At 31.9% G+C, this 22,367-nt stretch overlaps 1 protein-coding gene across 4 annotated transcripts in view; it reads left to right on the forward strand.

Annotated features, from left to right (window-relative positions):
* The first annotated feature begins 6,175 nt into the window (after positions 1-6,175).
* LOC148609340 (tectonic-3-like) overlaps positions 6,176-22,367 on the forward strand; it is a 34,199-nt gene continuing 18,007 nt past the window's right edge. For all 4 annotated transcript variants that reach the window (XM_088542051.1, XM_088542052.1, XM_088542053.1 and 1 more), the window contains exons 1-7: positions 6,176-6,454; positions 10,343-10,463; positions 11,828-11,934; positions 12,226-12,362; positions 15,480-15,579; positions 19,831-19,952; positions 21,134-21,224. In XM_088542051.1, the coding sequence (XP_088398177.1) occupies positions 6,208-6,454; positions 10,343-10,463; positions 11,828-11,934; positions 12,226-12,362; positions 15,480-15,579; positions 19,831-19,952; positions 21,134-21,224 (925 nt within the window). In that variant the 5' untranslated portion in view covers positions 6,176-6,207. The remainder of the gene's footprint in view (positions 6,455-10,342; positions 10,464-11,827; positions 11,935-12,225; positions 12,363-15,479; positions 15,580-19,830; positions 19,953-21,133; positions 21,225-22,367) is intronic.

A 22,367-nucleotide genomic window follows, 5' to 3' on the forward strand; every position in this document is an offset into this window, starting at 1 on the left:
AAATATCCGAAGAAAAAGTGCCGAAATTATTAAAAGCAATATGTGTGATTTGAAAAAAAAGCTTTGATTACTAAATAAAAATTGTATTAAATTAAATTCTAGTTTCATTTTAAAGGAAGAAATCTGATATTTCAATTGTGCATTACTTGGTCACCTTGTCTGTTTGTCGCTCCCTTGTGTCACTTTGTCTAACACTTTGTCTGTCCAGTCACCTTCAATGTCATAAAGTATGAAAGGCGAAAATAATATATTACTTGAGAGTTTGAGACATACTTTTCTTCTTAGTGAAGTATTACATATATATGGTTATCTCGTTTCTTATTAGCTCACCAATCAAATTTAAATTCAAGTTTATAGAATTCCTTCTATAGGTTATGTGCAGATAACCTCACACTTTTTCAAAAGAAATTCTACACAACTATGGTACATATAATAGAAAAAGTTCGCTTTCAATGCCAAAATTTAGCCCAAATAGTGTTTGTTTAATAACTAGAGTGGTTTTTTTTCACGTCCGCTACACATCCTCTATAGAAAGAAAGGGAAAGAACATCTAAACTGGGCTCTGATATAAACTAATTTGTGCAGGATACTAAATTTGCTAAATATTAAACAAACATTATTTTTATTGATTTACACATTATATATGCAAATTTTAATAATTCAAGTAATGATGGCATTCTATTTTTTTCTCTCAAAAAAACCATGCAGTTGTCCAGTGTTCCTAAAAACAAACTTGTGTACTAGGGTAAACATTGGGAAATTAATCTATACTTGTATTTTATTTTGGTTTATAACCCATCGAGAAAAATCTACTATTTAGTTACTTAAAGGTTCACAATCTCAATTTTTCACGTATACCAATTTTGTAACAATCCCACGGAATCCTTAATTCCTTAATTGATATATACATGTGTATGTAATATGTAAATACTTGAGGTGACTACACAAGAGGCCTATGATCTATTCTCTTTTTCACGACCATACATGCAGTCCTAATTCTTTGAATTTGTTACATGTATTTATCTTGATTTGTAAGACGCCAAAGTGCACAAAAATCAATAGTAAGATCAGAAAATATTTTTTAATATTAAAAAAATTATTCTTTTGATATAAGGAAATATTTTTTTAATATTAGAAATTCATTTTGTAATATTAAAAATAAATTTTCTAATATTACAAATTCCTGGTTTAGAAATGTTATAAAATATCACACTTTTTGTGACTTTACAAATTGAACTTGATTTGTAATACTAGTATTAGAAAATTAGGTGCCCAGAAACTAAGCGCTTTTACATGACACATATATGTCTATCGAATAACTTGTTGCACTTGAGTTATAAAGCTTATCAACTGAAAATTGTAGTTAGTTTAAAGGAACGCGTGTCTAAGGATATGATTTATTTCAATGATTGTGAATTAAATTTGAACGATTTAACAGACTGTTGCGACCTTGAGGTCGATAAATTAAATTTCGACCTGAAAAATTCGGAATGGCCAGCTAGTAGTTTGTAGCTCAATTGTGCACTATGTCGAGAGTTTTGTATGCATTCATATGGGTGTTCTATGTAAACCTATATCGAACCTGAATATTACCCAAACCGGTGCACTGCTACGATGTATAACGAATTTTGGTGTGTGTATGTGTGTTTCGTAACTGAGTTCAATATTAAACAAAAATAATAATATTAAGGAATTAAGCTTGTGTTAAGATACATTTAATTCGACCCCCGTACTTTCTTTTTATCTCATTTTTTGCAATTTGACGATTATTTGAGGCGTAAAAATTCATACGATCGATATAAATTGCTTCAGTGCATGAGTACTTTGATTCAATAGCCATACGGCTAGTCATAAATGAGGTTTGCTTTAAAAATATATAACACTGTCGCCGGTTCCGTGAACTCATTGAAACACCCGTCACAATAAATTCGAATTTAAACTTATAGACTGTGCAGATGTTTGCCGATTAATCCCCTTTGGGATTCAGTGTCCGGAGCTGTTTTCTGATTTGACCACCCACTGACGGCCAAATCAGAAAACAGCTCCGGACACTGAATCAGAAAAGGGATTAGTTTGCCGATATTTTTGCCAGTTGTAAAGCTTTTAAAATCCATTTCACCCTATTGCCGAGAAGTCTTATTTTTGCCCAAAAACTATTGTTTGTTTTAAACATATTTTATTCGATAAGAATTGATAGCAGGCTCTAAGTCTATATATATATTCTCTCCATACCAGGCAACCAGGGGCAGTCCAGGATTTGAGTTCCGGAGAGGGGGCGTCCAATGAATAAAAAGCAAAGCAAGGCAAAAAATGTTATGGGGTGAAACTTGTGGTGAAGTTTTTTCCTTACCGATTTAGCGATTTGTTGGGGGGGGGGTACGCCTGGCACACCAGTCCAAGAATTCGCGCCTGGCAACATGCAATTAGTGCACATGTATGCAATTAAGAAATATACACACATATAAAAAATGATACCTCTATTATTTTTTTTAAAAAGATGACTTCAACGGAAATAAAAATCTGACTTTTAGTATTCATATCAAAGATATTTACTGCAATCTATTTTGAAAATATAAAAATTATTTAAAAATAAATCAAATAAGTTATTATTGAGAATATCATATTTATCTCAGTTGAGGAAAAAATGTATGTTGGCCAAATCTTATCAAATATTACACTTCTTCACACAAAAAAAATATCGATCGTAATGAAATTTGAGCCAAGTTTTTAAGAAATTTCCAAAAGTTTTTACGCGTAACTTATCAGTTCCGAAAAAGGGCATAGGTAACTGAATCCCATTTCCGTCCCTCCGACTGCTAATAGCAATATCAGTTGGAGTTATTTTAAATTTATATAAAAGCAATAAAATAAAATATACAGATTTAAGTCTGTCAACAAGTCAAAATTACCATCAGCTTTAAATAAAGGAGTCAATATGTACTACTGAAATCTTTTGGTACTTTATAAGAATCTTGTATTGCAAGCAAAATCTTCACATTTTTCAAACGTAAACTGTTCATTTCGAAATAGTCCAAATAGCAAGTTCTGCAAGGTGTAATGGACCTTCAATTCCACACAGACACTCTGCAGCGCCCACCTCTGAGGTTGATAATTCGGACACGATATTAAAAAGTGGTAGTTATCCTCTATGGAGTCTCCACAGTGGGGAGAAACTGTTGAATACTGTCATGATCCAATCTTGTTATGTTGTCACTTGCAAAGTGTGGGGGTATATGGTGATAAGGGTGTCTTCCCATTGTGCACCTCCTATTTCAGAATTTGATCCGAATTAATTTTCGGGTTTCATATAGAACATACATTTTGCCTTTTGTCAATATGGGGACATGGTCGGGATCTCTTTTCCGTTATTCTCCTATACATTTTGTATACCACTGAATTGAACTGAATGCAACTTTTACAGAATCTATATTACATGTGCCCATTGTACACCTCTTATTTTAGATTTTGTTCCAAGTCATTAAAAGGTTAATCGAGGTTAAAAGGTTTCATGTGTTCATATTGATGAGTGGGAGTTTCTATTCCGTGAGTATTGCACGGTTTTTGTAGTTTAATTTAATCTTAGGACCCCAATAGATACATGCTTTTAATGTAACGCCCGAGCAGCAATGTTTTAGCTATATTCAGGCGAATCAAACCAATTACTATTTATTCTTGGTCTCTTTTTACTCGAAGTTTTATTGTGAAAAATATTTTCCATTGAAGAAGCCCGGCACCTTTAAAATGTTTTTAAAATCTGAGGCTGCTTTTATGATCTGTATTATGATATTTATTAAATGTACTTTACAAAATGGATGACATAATTAATGCATCTTTATGGCAAGCCAAAGTGGACAAAAATCAATATTTTGTAATATTAGAAAATGATTTTTTAATATTACAAAATATTTTTTTTAATATCAGAAAAGATTTTTTAATATTAGAAATTCATTTTGTAATATTAAAAATTCATTTTCTAATATTATAAATTCCTGATTTAGTAATATTATAAAGTATCACACATTTTATAATGTTAGAAAATGAATTTGTAATATTAGAAAATAAATTTGTAATATTAAAAAATCCCTTTGCAATATTGCAAAATCAGTCACATTTTTTTTAATATTACAAAATGATTTTCTAATATTAAAAAATCGCAACAGAATACGACAAATCCATTTTCTAGTATTAGAAAATCAATTTCTTATATCAAAAAACCGTTTTTTAATGTTAGATATTCAATTGAATTTTTAATATTAAAAAAGTGTTTTGTGATATTAGAAATCTAATTTGTAATATTACAAATTGAATTTGTAATATTACAAATTGAATTTGTAATATTACAAATTGAATTTGTAATATTAGAAAATGAATTTGTAATATTAGAAAATGAATTTGTAATATTAGAAAATCAGTTACATTTTTTAATATTACAAAATGATTTTCTAATATTAAAAAATCGTCATTGAATACGACAAATTCATTTTCTAATATTAGAAAATCAACTTCTAATATTCAATAATAGTTTTTTAATATTATAAATTCAATTGAATTTTTGATATTAAAAATGATTAGTATGATAGTTGGGATTCGCTATGGGGTGATAGGTATTTGAATTGCGTACTACAATGATTATGTTTTGAAAGTAATCAGTTGAAAAAGTCATCGGGGTAGATACTAAAAGATTTATGGGTAATATTAATATTAAGCATATTAATTGAAATCAGCAATAATAATATTATGTGAACATGTGTGACAGGTATATACCCTATATAAAAACCTCGTGTCTTCTACAAGTAAACAAGCGTATATAAGTATGGTTATTTTCTTGCAAAAGTCACCAAAGGTAGATACTCACAGGTTTTTGGGTAATATAATAATGTCATTATACATGCACAATGCATGTACCCTATCATAAACCTCATCGTGTCTGATGTAAGCAAACAATAATAAATAGACTGTTATTTAGTTGCATAAGTCACCAAGGGTAGATAAAGGTTTAAGGGTCATATTATGGTAAAAAAAATTAGAAAATTCGAATGCAATTCAAATTATATACTAATATGTGTATGCTATACCCAATCACGATTCAATATAATATCAAGAATGATCAAATAATGTGAAATAATTAACCACCATGTTGTCTTACACCACTGGTAGAATTTTGTATTTCGTTATAAATGTAGATGAACCAGTAAGAATATCTATAGTTTCCAAGTTCATCACCCACACCAATTTTTCTTCACAGGTTAAATTTATGGAGTTTGGACGATTTATCATTATGCTTGTATAAAGAGTGATTCTATCATTATTAAATTTTGAACAATTAAATAAAAAATATGTGTTATCCTCTATTTCATTACTAGATGCACATCTCAAGCATAACCTATCTTGCCGAAGAGTGCCCTGATACATTGGTAAATCATTAATGAATATATTAAATAAATTAGGTCTTATCGATTATCGCCCTGTTTAGGGAATGTATATTAGAATAAGTCCCTGCCCATTTTAACTCCTAGGTTATAGGATAAAAAAATCAGTACATGTGTTACAAAGTCACTGATGTGGCTGTGATTAAAATAATCGTAGAAGAATTTTCTTAACCTGTAGTTAAACTTTTTAATATAAAAAAAAAATTTAAGTCAATTTATCAGGTCACGTCCCGTTAACAAAGAATCAAGTCGGAAAAGGAAAGCTAGGTTTTAGCCAAAAGGTCTCTTCCAAACGCATGATGTATCGGACCATAACAAAATACGGACCAAGCATAAACATAAATATACTGCAGGGTCCGGTTACACTGTGGTCCGATTTTGTGTAGTCCGATTTTGTCATAGTCCGTCACAAACGTTCGCTTCTATCAACATTACGGTGACTGCACGGCACTTCTATTGCTAATATGCGTGCACTTACACGGAATTTACATATGACTGATCTCTTCCTATGGAATTTATAAATATCAATGCTAGTAGGCCGTTTTGAATGTAAACTTTATTAAGAAAATATCATTAATCATTGGTTTATTTTATCAATATAAAATGGGCGGTTATTTAGGTTTAGTTTAAGATGACCATATCCATGTTTCAATATATGATAGCCATGAAATGTTTTCTTTAGTAGAGGTGAATACAATTTTGTAATGGTCCATCTTCGATCTGGTCCGAATCATCCTGTCACCTTTCTTTTACCCACAATTCCACCTTTGTGTACATCATGGCGGCAAAAATGGATAGTCGACTTGTTGTAGCTTGCATTCTAATTTTTATATTGAATATTATTACTTTCATTGCTTGTCAAACAACACAACCTGTTGGAAATACCACAACCGCTAATGCAGTAACTACTGATCAAACAACAACTACTGAACAGACCACCACCATAGCGGCTACAACTCAACCCCCAACAACCACAACAACCCCACTGCCGACGTTACCACCAACACAAGTAGCTTCAATCACAGGTCTCAAATCTTATATATATATATATGTATTCAATTTCATGAAAGATATTTGGCATGTAACATCAGAGTATGATTCAACTCACAAAATTACTGCGTCAGACATTGCCACTGACTGACTGAGGTTTAAACCCGGCTATAGGCTAGCAGTAGGTGACAAACCAACGACAAACTGATTCTGCTAAAGATTAAAGCCAATTAACATGTTATTTAAATATTCTACATATTACAATGCAGGTCAGCCATCCTGCCACACCTCCCCAACTCATGAGTCTTCTATCTATGCCCCTGTGCAGGTCCAGGTGATTAAAGAATAGGCCTGCAGCAGCGCTAAGCTTGTCGTAAGGCGCTAAATAGTGCTCAGAAACCTAGCTGGGGGCTAGGCGCTCTGCCCACAGAGCAACTGGAATGTGTGCCCCAGGTGGTGGAATGGGGTACCCCTGGCGTGTTACATGCTGGGGTTGTCAGGCTATAATACGGAAAACCTGACCGCAAACCATAGTGGTGCACTGTGTTGGGAAAGATGCCATGTTCCTCGCACGTTAAAGAACCCTGCTGTGGTATTCGATAGGAGTAGGAACCTTTGCGCTCCGCCACAATAGGCTAAATTGCCCGATCTTACCCATCCCCCCTTTTTCCAGTGGCAATCAAAATTTGTCGACCCTATTATCCTTGTGACCCATCCTTTTTTTTTCATTTCATGTTCATTATATCATCCATTTCATTTTCATTATCTGAATATAGCTGAAATATTGCTGCTCGGACGTTAAACCCCAACAAACAAACTTCTGTCTATGAAGAATTCTTATATGTGCACAACTGGCTCATTACATTGTATGTATCCAAACCCTGGTTTTTAGTAAGGCACCTAATTTATTAGGAGAACATGATTTAACTTAGAAAATTATAGAGTTGCCACTAAGCATGTAGTCCGAATTTCCTCTGACCCTGCAACCCTCCTCTTTTTTATTTGGATATTGATATGTTGGGTTGGGGTCAGAATGAATGCCATACAAAAAGTTGTAGATTTAGCGGTACTGTGGAGTACCACCCTTCAACCGCTTGTAACAACTTTCATGTTGAAATTGTGCATTTCACACCTACCTAGTTTGATTCTGGAATCATTTTCCTGTATGCTGATACCAAATTTGCTACAAAAATTACATTTATTATTGAAATTTCAATAATTTTCCATGAGAGACCCTGTTTTGTTGACATTTGAACCGTAGTAGAGAGTGGGCGGAGCTTGTTAACTTTGTAATGGAATGAAGCAGAAACGATTTTTAAAACCGGAATCTAACAGAATATTTAAAAATTCCGCTGAAAAATTACGTGTCCGCTACCCTTCCATTCCAAAAGTAATAAGCTCTGCCCACTCTCTATTAGGGTTCAAAATGGTGTTGTAACATGTGTATCATTTAAATGATTGTCCTATGAAAAACCCTATTCTTTCCATCTGAAAAACCACTGCACTAACCATCAGACACAATACCAGGGTTCTCGATAAAGTAAGTACACGTGTCCTGTATGCAAGGAAAACTTGCTGGACATGCCAAGTTAAAACATTGTGTGTCCATGGGACGCGTCTTCACAGTATCAGGTGCATCCCAAACTGGACAACCTTAAGTTTACAAAGTTAATTACACATGATGTTCATTATACGATTTTTTCACAAAATAAAATTAAGCTACGAAGTATATGATAAAAAATTGTGACAAATAATTTCAATCTCATTTCTTTAATTGGAAGAGTCATAAGTCTGACAGAAGGTGTTAATTGCTGTCTAAACAGGTAAGGGTATGTAACGTTTTATGGCAGGTAAATAATCTCTGAGGAGCAATCAGCTGACTAGGGTTTTACAATTAGAAAATGAATCTTGATTGGATATACAACTATTTTGTGAACATCCAATCATTTACTAAAGATTAATTTCTACTCCACAATTAATTTGACAATACTGTCATTTAAACAGGTCTCAAATTTGTAGAACCACATGTGTAAACAAATTCTAAAATTATCACTGTTAATACAAAATGAGTTACCTCACCTGCAGTCTTCACATTTCCTGTAATTTCAACAGTGCATTATTTTCCCCATAAGTTTTGTTTGCAATAATTAAAGGAAATGCTATTCCTATTAAGTTGTGATGATTTTGGAAAGAGTAATCAAGGGAACCAAGGTTATAGCAGTAATCAAAACTTTTTGAAAAGAATGTATTCCAGGGACAAAGACCAGACATGGAAAACAGACATACACAACAAAAAACATAAAGTAACAAAAACATACATACAAAGTAACAATAGTAAATGAGCAACTCGGACTCCACTAAAAACTAGGAGCATGGACCAGGTGCACCGGTAGGGTAAGCGTCCTCTGCTTTTCTAGAAACACCCGCCAAGTTGCTCATAAAAAGTCAAGTCCGGGGTAGACAAACGAGGAAAGGAAAACTATGACCCGTTGAATAAATCAGTTTTCATGGTGCTGATGGATACACCATAATGATCCACGAGTTCATGATGACGACCATAAAACTTCTGTAGTGATGACTTCAATCTTGTAGCAACATAACCCTGTTCCTTGAATATTTGTTACATTTCACCTTATATTGCACCTCGTGGTATGCATTTAATGAAAAGTAAGAGTTGCCCAAGTTTCCTTCTTATGAAGAAACTTTATAGCATCACTCTGGTACATAATTCAAGTTAGGCTCATTTTGACTAATAAATTTGCTGGAATGTAATTGATCAATTTCAAACCATGAAAACGTGAATATTAACCCCTTTCAATTGACATCAATGGGAAGAAGGAAATATTTGCTCAGTGTATTCACATAAAGTAGAAATGAATTTGAATATAAATAAAAGTTTTCTCATTTTTATTTATTTTTTTGAATTTGATAAAACTTAGGAATTTTAATTAGGTTTAGAGGAATACAACACAAAAAAGGGGGCTCACAAACTTCAATCTATTATAGTGCATGCACATGTTGTTCAACTGAAAAAAGGCCTTTTAATGATATAGTGATTGTCTCATTCATACATTACTATAGACTAGTACAGTAAAACCCATGCAATTTGCAAAATATGTCCTGAAAATGTCGGTTTACACATTGTCCCACATAAAAACCCCCATGGGAATTTTCAAAAGTTGGCAGGTATGTTAGTATTATAAATATAGTTACATGTAGGTACATGGAACTAAATACGCATTATGTACAATGTATTATGAGTTATGGCTTAAAGCCAGCAAACAGAATAAGTTTGTTTTCAAATAAAAAAAAATGCTTAGTTTACACAATTTAATATGGATGACATGCACAATTGCAGTGAGATACGGTTTTGTATTATTGTACATACATGTATGTAGTACTACAACATGTATGTACACACTAAAATAATGAATGTAGCGTTCAAATTGGTTTTAAACCAGGAAAAGGATGGGACCCACCAAGTTCATCTGGGAATCAGCTTTCCAAAAAGTGATGAGTCCCAGCACTTACCATGTAAAAATCCTAGTGGGAACCCTGACGATACTTTAGTTCATGTTTGTTATACATTTATACTAGACTCATGTAGTAAACATTCAAATTAGGTTGTATTGTAAGATTTTTATATGACTTTACAACACAAGAAGAATATTCTTAAAATACTTGTTAAAATACTTATCCAAGTTCAAAGTTCATCAGAAACTTCATTTTATAATTGATTTAGAAAAAAGTGATTAATACTCAAACTTCCCAATTAAAACTGTCAATTATGGTATCGTATGATTTATATTTTAGTGATCTACTACCCCTACTTCTTTGGATATTTACTTTCCTTAGGGATAATCTAATTTCTTTCTAGATAACACATTTTTGTATTGAATGTTTATGTTTTTCCAACATTCCAGATATTGCTCCATGTCCGTGTGATTTGACAGGAAATGCATGTGATGTGAATTGTTGCTGTGATTTGGACTGTACACCAGCTGATAGAGATGTATTCACTGAATGTCTGGAGTCACCAGGAAGGTATTGAATCAAAGAGAGAAAAACTCACATTTTTGGTCATGGCAAAACAATAAGGCTGTTTGATGAGTGTGCTTTATTTACCCCATTGAAATAGCAGAAATTTGCCTATGATTTTTTTAACTGGTTGTACATTTATAGGAAGAAGCTAAACATGATCCAAAATGATTTTTACCTCGACTGTAAATGGTTGTTCATACATGTATTGGATTAGAATGGTAATTACTGTAACAAAAAGCTTGTAACAAGGACACTAGGAATGTCCTTAATACTGCTAAAATGTTAAATGTACATGTATGTTACTTTTGATGCCTTTATTAATAGTAGATATATGAAACATATAAAGTATAAATGTACATGTATTATAAAAGAAACTTTATTTGTGAGAATCAATTTTCATGGTTTGTTAAAATTCTTGGATTTACTGTTTTTGAATTTGTTGATTTTCTTAGACCATCAAAGTTTTCTATTGAAATTTTCATTTGGTTGGGAAGTTAATTAGTGGTAAGTCTGAACTACAAAAACCACCAAAAAAAAAATTAGTGGTAAGTCTGAACTACAAAAACCACCAAAAAAAAAAAACGGAAAATCTTTTATAGGGTTAGAATGATCTATATGAAATGTAAAGGTCCTTATGGGTATAGAGTAAGTCTTGTCACAAGGGTCCCAATCTACCATTCATAATGCATGATTTATTAATTACAGAGGGTTGAGTTCACCATTAAAAGCAAAACAAATTTCTGTGTAAAAGTATCAATGAAAATAACAACTATCTATTTCTACATGATAAAAGTGTTAAAAAATCAATAAATAGAAGATGTTGCATTGTAATGCAGTGTTTCAGTGTCCCCGAAGTAAACAATAAAATGTAGATTGGTCGTCAGATTTCAGTTCTACATAGGAAATTTCAGTAATGATAATGACATATCCTTAATATAAATGGAGGGAATTCTTAGTATGTAATTAGAGAACTCAGCCTGTACTGTTTAGAAATAGAATGTAAATTGTAGTAGTATTACTTTGTTGATGAAAATTCAAAAATTTGTGATAAGAAAATAGGTAAATTGTTTTACTAAAGGAAGTTAGTAATTGGTAGATAAAACTGATTTTGAGTTCAGACTGAGACTTATTTTAAATGTAAGTTCATGAAAATTGAAGTGACTATCACTATCAAGTGATATAACATATGAATGTTTCTCATCAAATGATTCTTACATTTGATTGTCATCCACATGTCATGAATTTTTAAACTTGATATATGGCTAGCATGATTGTTAATATGCAGAAATATTGTGTTATTGTTTAGCCATTGTGATGATACATGCATCTCTAATATTTTGTTAATTTGTCTAAATTGTTTTTTACAGTGTTGATAATAAGATGTGTGTACAAAAGAACATCCTGTTACTAGAAAATGCTCCTTTTTCAAAAAACTACACACAAGATGGACTTTTCTGTATTTATTTTGACAACTGTAAGTAATTTGTATTAACACTTAGTTATTGTAGGATAGAGAATTATGAAGGGTGAAGAAATTCTGGTGTTTAAAGATGGGTTCAAAATTTATCACAGAAAGAAATAACTTTAGAATTGATTTATTTGTCGAGTTTTCCATATTTAACACTTTAAAAAAATACTAGCCCTGTTTCATAAGACTTTCGATCAGTTACAAGTAAAGGTAACTAAATTCTATGATATCCTTACTAAAACCCTGGGGTATTGTACCCTTTTCTGTCCCTTACAAGCATTTGTGTTATATTAACAGATCAAGAAAGAAATTACTACACAGCTCCAAACCTGGTCACTGATGAAACAACTTTTAATAACTATGTCAACACATATGGCAGTTTCTCATACCAGACTGGAACTACTGGCCAATCTTCAATTGCAAACTATTATAGGGTATGTTCAATACTTAAGCTGCCTTCAAAATCAAAGCATTATCAATATGGTGCATTCAGAGTAAAGACATTGTTACCTTCCAAATCAGAACAAAACAGGTTAGTAGAGTTCAGAGTAAAGACATTGTTATGTTCTAAATCAGAACAAGACAGGTTAGGTGAGTCCAGAGTAAAGCAATGTGTTGTGAAATACGTTTTCACATACATGAATTTCATCTTTCAGAATTATCCTGAAGTATTTTGGGAATTATTATCCTTTTTAACAGAATTCTGTAGCTATTTTGATGTTTACATTTTCCGCCAAAGTAGAGTTATTGTTTTTTTGGGGCACACTAATTTTCATACCACTACTGGTTAGATACAGGTTTAAATTCTGTGTTTTGAGTAAATTAGTCTTGTTATAGAATATTGTTGTATATAATTATGTTTTATTTGCTCTGCATATTTGTCAGTCACGTCGGTGTTATGAACGTCTTTTATTCCACGAAATTAGCATATTGCAAGAAATTTCATGTGTTGTCATTGACAATCTGACATTGCTGTTTCTAACAAAAACAAAGTTGGTAAGTTCGAAATTCGACTGTCCCAGGGATCGGCTGTGTCATTCCCCTGACCTGTTTATTTGTCACGTTTGGACTTATATTTATACAGTTAACGATAAACTTTGTAGCTCTTTTTATACACATCTTCCTGTATTTCAAGTGTTTTTAGATGGTGAATTCCGTAATGCTTTTACTTGAAGGTGCTGTTTTTGTTTAGCCCAACCCCGGCCTAGACTTAATATTTTATTATTATTACTGATAATTATTTAGTGTTATATTTATACCTTTGTCTAAATTACTGACATTATGCAGGTTCTTTGACTGAATTTGTATATTATTTTTGGGTTGTCAAAATTATATTCTTGCATAATAAACTATTCATTTTTTATATGTGTTACATGCAGCTTCTACACCCATCAGTTTTCTGATTATTTTGTAGATTTCCGCTCGGTTTCCTAGTTTTACAATAAATGTAATAATTAATTGACAGTTGTTAGTAGAACAGCAATGTTTCTTTATGGTGATTGCATGAATTATTGGGGAATATCACCTCAGGGTTTTAACTTCAAATTTTGGCTTGGTAGCCCAGAGCTTCCATTCTGGTAGCCATTAATGATTGTTTATTTCTTTACAACCACAGTAGACATTTTAGTAACCCACACCATATGTTAGGGGCCATTGGCCAATGGGTCCTGCTAATTTCAAACCATGTTATCCTGAAAAATATTATGTATTGCATAAGCTTGGGAGTGTAATACATATACATGTATTTATATTATGTAGAATGATATTCCAATATATTCATTCAATAGCCCTATAGTTCACTAGTGTAAAATATGGTTAATTAGTGCACATTTACTTTTGGTATTACATTTTTTCTTCTTTCGTACCATTTACTGGTTGTTAATTTTTATAATAAGTGAAAAAATACTCATGCAAATTTTAGTTCAAATATCACATAGTTACTATCTCAGAATAGTAATCTAAAAGATTGTTAAATTTTTAAAATCTAATATATTCACAAGACTTTGGAAAAATTAAGTAGCAGTCTTGTCTTTGTAAGAATCATGTAAATTCTATGATGTATGATACATCCTAAAAATGCTACTTATTTTTATTTTAGCTCATCTGGCTGTTTGCTTTGTGAGCTATTGCCATCACTATGTTCCCATCCTCATTGTTAACAATTTTTCAAGCATGTTCTCCTCTAAAAATACTGAATGAATTTAGGTAAAACATATGCATGATTATCCTTAGGGTATCCTACAAATAGTTCGTGTTTGTTGCCATTACTACAAATAGAATATTGGGGTCAGACAGCAGTTTTTTTTTTATATTTCTCCAAAACTGTTAGGCTAAACCAAATTCTGATTGGGTAAAAGTGTTCAGCATGATGAGGTCTATTTGTGGTCAAATTTTGAAATGTGATGTTTGGAGTTATTGGCCATTTTGACATTTTTGACTGTTTTTGATGCTATTATTTCAATAATCTTCTCTGAAACTACTATTCAGAAATTAAATGGAACTTGAAAAGTTTCTTACGGTATTCTGTGCAAACTGAATGTTTAAAATGTTTGAAACATTGAAAAACACGGCTGTCGTTACATAAGATAGAACATAGGGGACAAAATGCTTACTTGCTATATTTTCCTCAACTAAAGAAGAATAATGGAGTCAAAGCTACTCTAAGGATAAATATGAAACTTTGTGTTGACTGGCAGTATTGAAATGTTTTTTAAGGCAGCTATTTCCAAAATACTGCCATTTTGCGACCATTTCATCCGGCTATCTCCTTGTACAGTTACAGGATATTTCTAAACATGATGAAGATGTGCAGGGCCAAAGGATTTTGATTTTCATGAAATATTACGGAAATTGTTGATAGTTAGACATAGTCATTTTCACCAGAAATAGGGGTATACATGTATGGCTTGTCTTGCTATCTCCTCCTGTAGTTTTTGAACTGCATCTAAAATATTTTTTGCAGGATGTTTCTACACGTAAGGATGGTGTGCAAGGTCATAGGATCTTGATTTTTGTGGAATATTACAGAACTAGGTGATAGTTGGACTTTGTAATTTTTGTCAGAAATATACCCCAAACAACAAAGTTTGGGATTTGTTAATGGGGGTATTAACATTTTTTATGAGTCAGTCAGTTCGTCCATCAGTTCTCTTTTTCTCATTGCAAATATTTTTGCAGTGCTTAGGCCAACATACCAAATATTTACTGCATCAGCCAACAGTACATACCCTTTCTGAATCTGCAATCCATGTCTTCATACAAAAATAAACATGTTCTTAATTTGACAAATCTAGCGAGCGGGGCATCATTAGTGTCTTACAGGAACATTTGATTTACTAAAATCACTGCTAACTAATAATGCAGGGGATTTTGTGACAAACAAGGCTTCTAGTTTGATATTGATGTACTTATTTCATTGTGTATATTGTAGGTTGGAGAACCTGTGTGGATTGTTATGAGACACTGGTTGATTTCATTGTGTATATTGTAGGTTGGAGATCCTGTGCAGATTGTTAATGAGACACTGGTTGATTTCATTGTGTATATTGTAGGTTGGAGATCCTGTGCGGATTGTTTATGAGACACTGGTCGTAGGAAACCTTCAGCTCCCTAGATCTCTTTCATCCACTGCCTGTTCTGACAGCCCAGTTGGTATGGTTTTTATTTTGGAAGAACTATTTTTTGTAGAGTATGATTATATTGTCTGCAGTTGTTTGTGGTATACTATATACATGTGTATGAAGCAAGTCGAGGAAGATATTTTTTTCTGAGTGTGGTGATATAGTGTACCACCCACAACTGCAGGTGGTATGTTATATTATACAGAATATCATTAGGTTCATGTTTTGATAAATTCTCAAAACTATCTGATGTGCCATTCTGTAATATTGAATTATTTGATATTTTTTCAACAAGAGAGAGTTTCTCATGCTCATCTAGAGTTGAAAAAATATTAAATAATCTGTTTATCGCTAATGTATAAGGTATTAGTTTTCTTTTATTTTCAGTTTTCCTAACCAAAATATGTAAGCTTTTTAAGCATTGCAAGGTTTCCTTTCGGAACTATTTTTTGGCAGAATGCTATGTGCAACTGTAGGATAATTTCCATTCTCTCTTGACTGGCATGAGATTGAAAATTATCGTATAGCGAGATAAAAGGGATTTTAAACAAAATAGCGATAATAGAAACTGAACAGTCCCATTCCTCCTTGCACCGTTCTGTAATAACTGAACAATCCCATTCCTTTTTGCACTGTTATGTAATAACTGAACAGTCAGTCCCTATCGCAGGACGGTTAAGGCCGTTTAAGGTGAAATTTATAAAAAAGATTCTTTTAGGTCGCATTCTACAGTAAAACTATTTTAAAATGACTAAAATTGCTATTAAACGTTTTCTATGAGGTTTGTTTGATAAAACAGGTTTGAAAAGACATGATTATTTTACTTTCGATTTATTTGGATTTTCCCTTGTGAATCACGTGATCATTTCCTGATATCTTTCTACTCAACTATAAAATACTTTTGCCTGACTTGTTAATCGCTACTAAATTTGTTAAAATTTGGCAAGATAGTTTGTATTTATGTATTTGTCCTGAATTTTGCTGGAAAAAGAAATGACTCGTCCGATTAGTCAAGAAAATCATATTAGAAATACGTTGTGTAGTGAAATTTGTTAATCTGTCAAAGTCAGCGAAAGATTATTTTGTTTCACTATACCTCACGATTTTTTGCCAGATACAGATAGATTCCTTATTTCATTCCGGTTCAATTGATGTATGACACAAGAAATTCGATTGAGTGGAACATGTCGGGCGAGATGAAACACCGACATAGTACGTGTCCAACTTTCGTTTCTCTTTTGTTTACAAACGCTCAAATGATCTATTTTTAGATTCCAGATTAAGTGACACAGTGGGTTATACAATTAAGATATCTGGTGTTTCTTTCACTTATGTACTTTATCATAACCGTGCACATTCGTACCTTATCTACTGTATCACAGTGAATGTTTTAAGTTTGTAATACAAGTGTGCATGATGCTGCACATTTCGTTGATCTATATATATATAGCACTCATCGGATATGAGTTGTTTAGGAGATGCATTTTATTGCTGTTACACGCCTGTGTTCAAGATTTTATGGATGTTTTAATGTTGTAAATGTATAGACTATTATGATCATGTGGGTAATATTCACATACAAATGAAACACTGAGTAAATAATTTTACTAAAAGGGGGTGCTGTGAAATGGTCAAGCTTGTAAACAATGCCTTTTTCCATGTATGGAAAATAAACCGCACCTACTAAAATTGTAAGAAATGTGAAAAAAAGAAAACTTTTAAAGAATATCTTAGCTGAAAATTGAAGAGATGATTGAAACATTTTATTTATTTTCTTTTTTCTTCTAATATATCTAGATAGCATTTCCAAAAGAGTGTCTTCTAAATGGAAAATTGTAACCGTCTGCAGATGTTGACGTAAACATTGCTTATGCCATTGTAGCACTTTATAACTTAGTTATTTTATGTAGTAGAAAATACATTTGAAGTGCCTTAACTTTCCTGTGTTCCTCTTTGCACTGTTCTGTAATAATTGAACAGTCAGTCCCATTTCTGTTTGCACTATTCTGTAATAACTGAGCAGTCCCATTCTTTTTTTGCACTGTTCTGAAATAACTGAACAGTCAGTCCCATTCCTCTTTGCACCATTCATTGTCTACCCTTTGCATTCCTATTAGCCATTTGATATTTTCTTCATTTACATTTGCAAAGTTCATTTTCAACAAATTTTATTGTTTTGGCAAAAGTATAAAAAAAGAGGAGAATGGAATGCAAAGGATAAAAAGATTTCTGGTTAGAGTGGGTGGTAGTTTTGTCATAAGGGTGGCAAAGATGGAGAAAATATCGTTTTCATGAAGGGAGGGTGACATTCTAAAAAAAAACATCTTTGTAAACCAATGAAAAATGTAGAATTTTATATGAAGTATAATATATAATGATCATGGCGTCTGTATGTCTGTCCACAAGTATTTTTTACTGATATATGACAGAAGCTGTGTAAAGGTATGCCATATTGTGGAATTTAAGACTGAGAATTCCTCCACTTCCTGTTTATAGTTGGGTTACTGGGGAGGTATTCTTTAGTGACATTTGCTCACAGTTTTTCAAAATTTTATGGATTTTGGGGTCGAACCACATAAATGAAAAATTTTCATTGAAAATTTTTCTTAAGTCCACTAATTGAAAAAAATTGATCAAGGATAAGTAATATCCATGGATTTAAGTACCTTCTGAGTGTATAGAAGACAGATTTTGCTTCTAATTTATTATGTTCCCTCTTAAAAATTTAATGTAGACACTGATATTTTGTACACCCCTACTATATGAGTCATGGGTATAAAGTGGTTTTTATGTATGTCTGTATATTCTGTTTTTATTTCAATCCAATTTTGATCTTTTTCAAACTTTACAATAACAACAATACATATTTATACAGTGCCTTTCAAATACAGCAATTATTCTAAGCACTGTACAAAACAAATAGAAAAGCAGGTGACATACAAATGTAATACATAAAATTATTTTAAAAATATATGTTAATTACTAGAACTGTTATACATTATTGTGAACCATTACAAACAGGTCAAGTTTGTATATGGTTTATATATTGGTAATTAGAACATATTTCATTAACTTTACCAAGAATTTTATTAGCTTAAAAAAACTAGTTTTAATTTAAACAGTTCCGTAATAGCAATTAAAGTATTTGAAGAAGAGGAAGAAATATAAAACTGTTATGAATTATAATTTTGTTTTGTTTGCCAATCTGATAAGACAGTTCTTTTCATTTTAAAAGTTTTTATTTAAAGTAAATATTGTTTATGACAATATCTTCTTCTTTTCAATGGATGCATTTTTTATTCTTAAGGTAGAATTTCAGAAAATCATTTACTTTGTCCACTTTATACAACCTGCAAGTTTTGCTGCACAGATCGTTAGGACTGTCTAGGTGTATTTTGCTCCACCATCCTTTTTATTAGGGATAGATGTATTGACTGATAAAGTGAAATAATTGGTTTCTCTGTTTATATTATTAGTGGCACCCATTTTGTGATCTTGATCGGTCAAATATGACATAATGTTAATTATGATACAGTACTCAAAATAAGCAAGTGTCTGTTGTCTATGCAGTAAAAAATATTAGAGAGGATATTTGCTTATTTATTCTGTCATCTGATTAAAAAAAATGCTTGGTTAGTCCTTTGTCAGTCTAGCTCATGCTCGATCTATACATCATTAAAGGGTCCATATCAGTCTGTACCTTCGTACTCAGTTTTGTAATTCAATTTTTTTTTTAAAGCAAAAGACTGCATTACCAATTGATTGTGCAAGACAATTAATGTGTCTAAATGCAGTCAATCCACTATTCCAAGACTGTGTCAAACATGAATTGTGTGTCTACAGAGGTTCCCAACGTTACGGTTCAATGGGCTGCAGTTTTATTATGTTGTGTTTAGTGAAGCTTTTTTTAAATAATTTTAGAATACCTAGTTTTGTCAGAAAATGCCAAAACTTGGATGCTTATCAGATTTGTGAGTTGTAGTTATCTAATTCATTATACAGTACCATATTCAATAATATTATTGAATGGGGAATTAGTTCAGAAAAGCTTTCTTGATGAACTTGTTAATGTATCAAACCAGTAAATTTATCACTCCATCAACTCCCTGAAGAAAGTTTTCAAAAAAGATTTTCAATTGTTCACATTTGACAGTTGGCATTTCTTTTTAACCGTTTGAAACATGCAAGGTTTACGAAAAAATATGAATGTAAAATTTTCTTGAATAGTCTGTAAGTTTGGTTCTTACAGTGTATATTGTAATGAAATCATTTTTTTTTCTAGCCTATTTGCGGAATGAAGAATCTTCATGTGTTCGACAGATAACAGAATTGAATACCAACAACTGTACTGGAACAACATCATTCAATGCTCAGTCCTATTACACAGGTTTTAGGGTTGTTACTGTAAGTCTGAATATGTAGTCTTCTCACATTCTTAATTTTTAATATTAGAGCTCATTGATATTGGCAGTAAAAAAGGTATTTATTAGAGTCTAACTTCACTCGCTCAAAATTGGATGCCTTGAACACCATGAATTTCTCAAACACAATTCAAAGTACCAAACTTTTCTCTTATGTAATCAGTATAAATAACTGTGGATTTCTCGAGCATTTGATCTGACTAGTCGGTCCATTCTGTCATAAATCTTAGATAATAACCCTCATTAACTCAAACTAGGCAGTCATTTTGTCAGCCTTGGTAATAAAAGGTGTGGAAAACTCAAACCCTATCATTAATCAAAGTATCATTTTATTTAATTACAAGTAATATTTAAGTCATCACTTATTACATAGTTTTAAACTAACGTAGTTCTGATTGAAGTTCGAAAAAGTTCCGAAGTTGGTATGATGAAAGCATCAAAGAAAATTTGATGACAATAATTATTGACCAAGGAATCTGACACTTTTTTAAAGCAAAACGCAGCATTTATAATGTCCACAATCAACATAACCCTCTGATAGTGAATGAAAATTATCATAGAACTAACAAAACTTTGTAGGAAGTAAGCAATTTCTAACGATAAAGTCAGACTGGCAATGAAAAAATCCAGAAATCTACTAACTTCAATCTATTGAACTTCTGATAACTCAAATACATTTCAATGGTTCCTTGGAGTATGAGCGACCGAGGTTTGACTGTAAATATGATCATAGCTTAAAATATAATTTCAGTGGCATTTATGATGGCAAAGTCACACGTATCCTTAATTTTAAGCAATAACTTGGATTTTCATCTTTTCTTTGAGACTTGTTATCAGTATTGAATCCCCTACAATCACTGTACTCTCAAATCACAAGGGTGGTAACATTTAGAATTAATGTTCATTAACATGCCTCTCATACCTCAGTATTAAGTTGTTTATTGTAATCAACTTGTCAATCTTGTTCAACATATATTATACAATAGCAGACATTTTTTTTTGTGTTTTTGTTTTAGAGAAATTTTTAAAAAGTCACTTTCCCAAGTGAAAAAGTGAACACCAGCAGATTGGTGAGAGCAAAATGTCATTCCAAATCATAGGCTTTTTAAGCCCAAAACATGTACAAACATGTATATTTAGTAATTCAGGTATATTATATTTCAGACCCCGTATTTGTTTATTTACATTGTGAATGGGACTTTGGTAACGACAACACCATCCACAACTGTAACCACAACAACGCCGTCACCAGCAGGTAGGTCAAACAAATTGGTCTAAATTGTTTGAAGTGGAATTTTCCTCTGTTTTGTGTATATTTATAGAAATTCATTCTATCATTGGTTAAATATTCTATATAAATACACCATGTATATTTACATACTAGCCCTACATACAAAAAATTCCTTACAGCTACAACTTTTAAAAGTCTTCCAATGATTTAAAACTTATTCTGTGAAAGTTAATCATGTACTAATTTTTGCCAAAGTTATGCCTTTTAAGGTTAAAAATGCTTAAAATTCAAGCTGGTTAAAAAAACTTTTTTTGGCCAGATGAACTATTGCCATCAATTGGTGTCTGTTGTTGTGTGTAATTGAATTTAAAAAAAAAATCTTCTCTGAATCTACAAGGCAGAATTAAATGAAAGTTGGTATGATTGTTTATTAGTGGATTTTGCATGAACGCCTTTGGATTTTACTCATTTGATCCATGAAAATAAAACATGACCACCAATAATAAAAGTTTAACATGGGGATTAGCTAGCATTTTGCAGATATCTCTAGAACCATTGTTTTTAGCTCAATCTATAATGTAATAAGTTCAGCTTGAAAAAGTGAATCTATAACTAAATTTTACAGCCCCTGAACTTAATATTGTATTGAATTTGATGTAAGCTGATTTTAAAAATCTTCTTCAATGAAACCACTCAGCAGTATTGTATGAATATTGGTATGATGGTTCCTTAACCTACGTTTCCAGCTGAGTGATTTAGGCTTATGGGAGCCTCTAGTTTTGGCTTGTGTTTGATAAGAAGTTAATTTCTTAATACTGGTATTCACAGTATATATGATTTACAGACGACAACAGACACCAATTGATGGCAATAGCTCTCACGAGCTAAAAAAAAATCTTTTTTTTTTTTAACAAGTTTGAATTTTCAGCATATCTAATCTCTAATACTTTTTTTTTCATTGGCTGTGTATGGCAATGAAAGAATATACAAGGTGAACATTTAAAAAACAAAATAAAAAAGATATTTATTTTTGGCAGTATTTTATTAGCTTATTAAAACTTCAGATGAATCCAAGCTAAGCAGACTTTTAAAAGGCACAACTGCCAAAAGTGGGTATATTTTTAACTTAATAAGTTAATAATAAAAAAAAATCTGTACCTTTGTTCT

The sequence above is a fragment of the Perna viridis genome, chromosome 8 (genome assembly GCF_037379345.1).
Source record: "Perna viridis isolate PV_CMFRI_1.1 ecotype Kerala chromosome 8, ASM3737934v1, whole genome shotgun sequence".
Taxonomy (NCBI): Eukaryota; Metazoa; Mollusca; class Bivalvia; order Mytilida; family Mytilidae; genus Perna; species Perna viridis.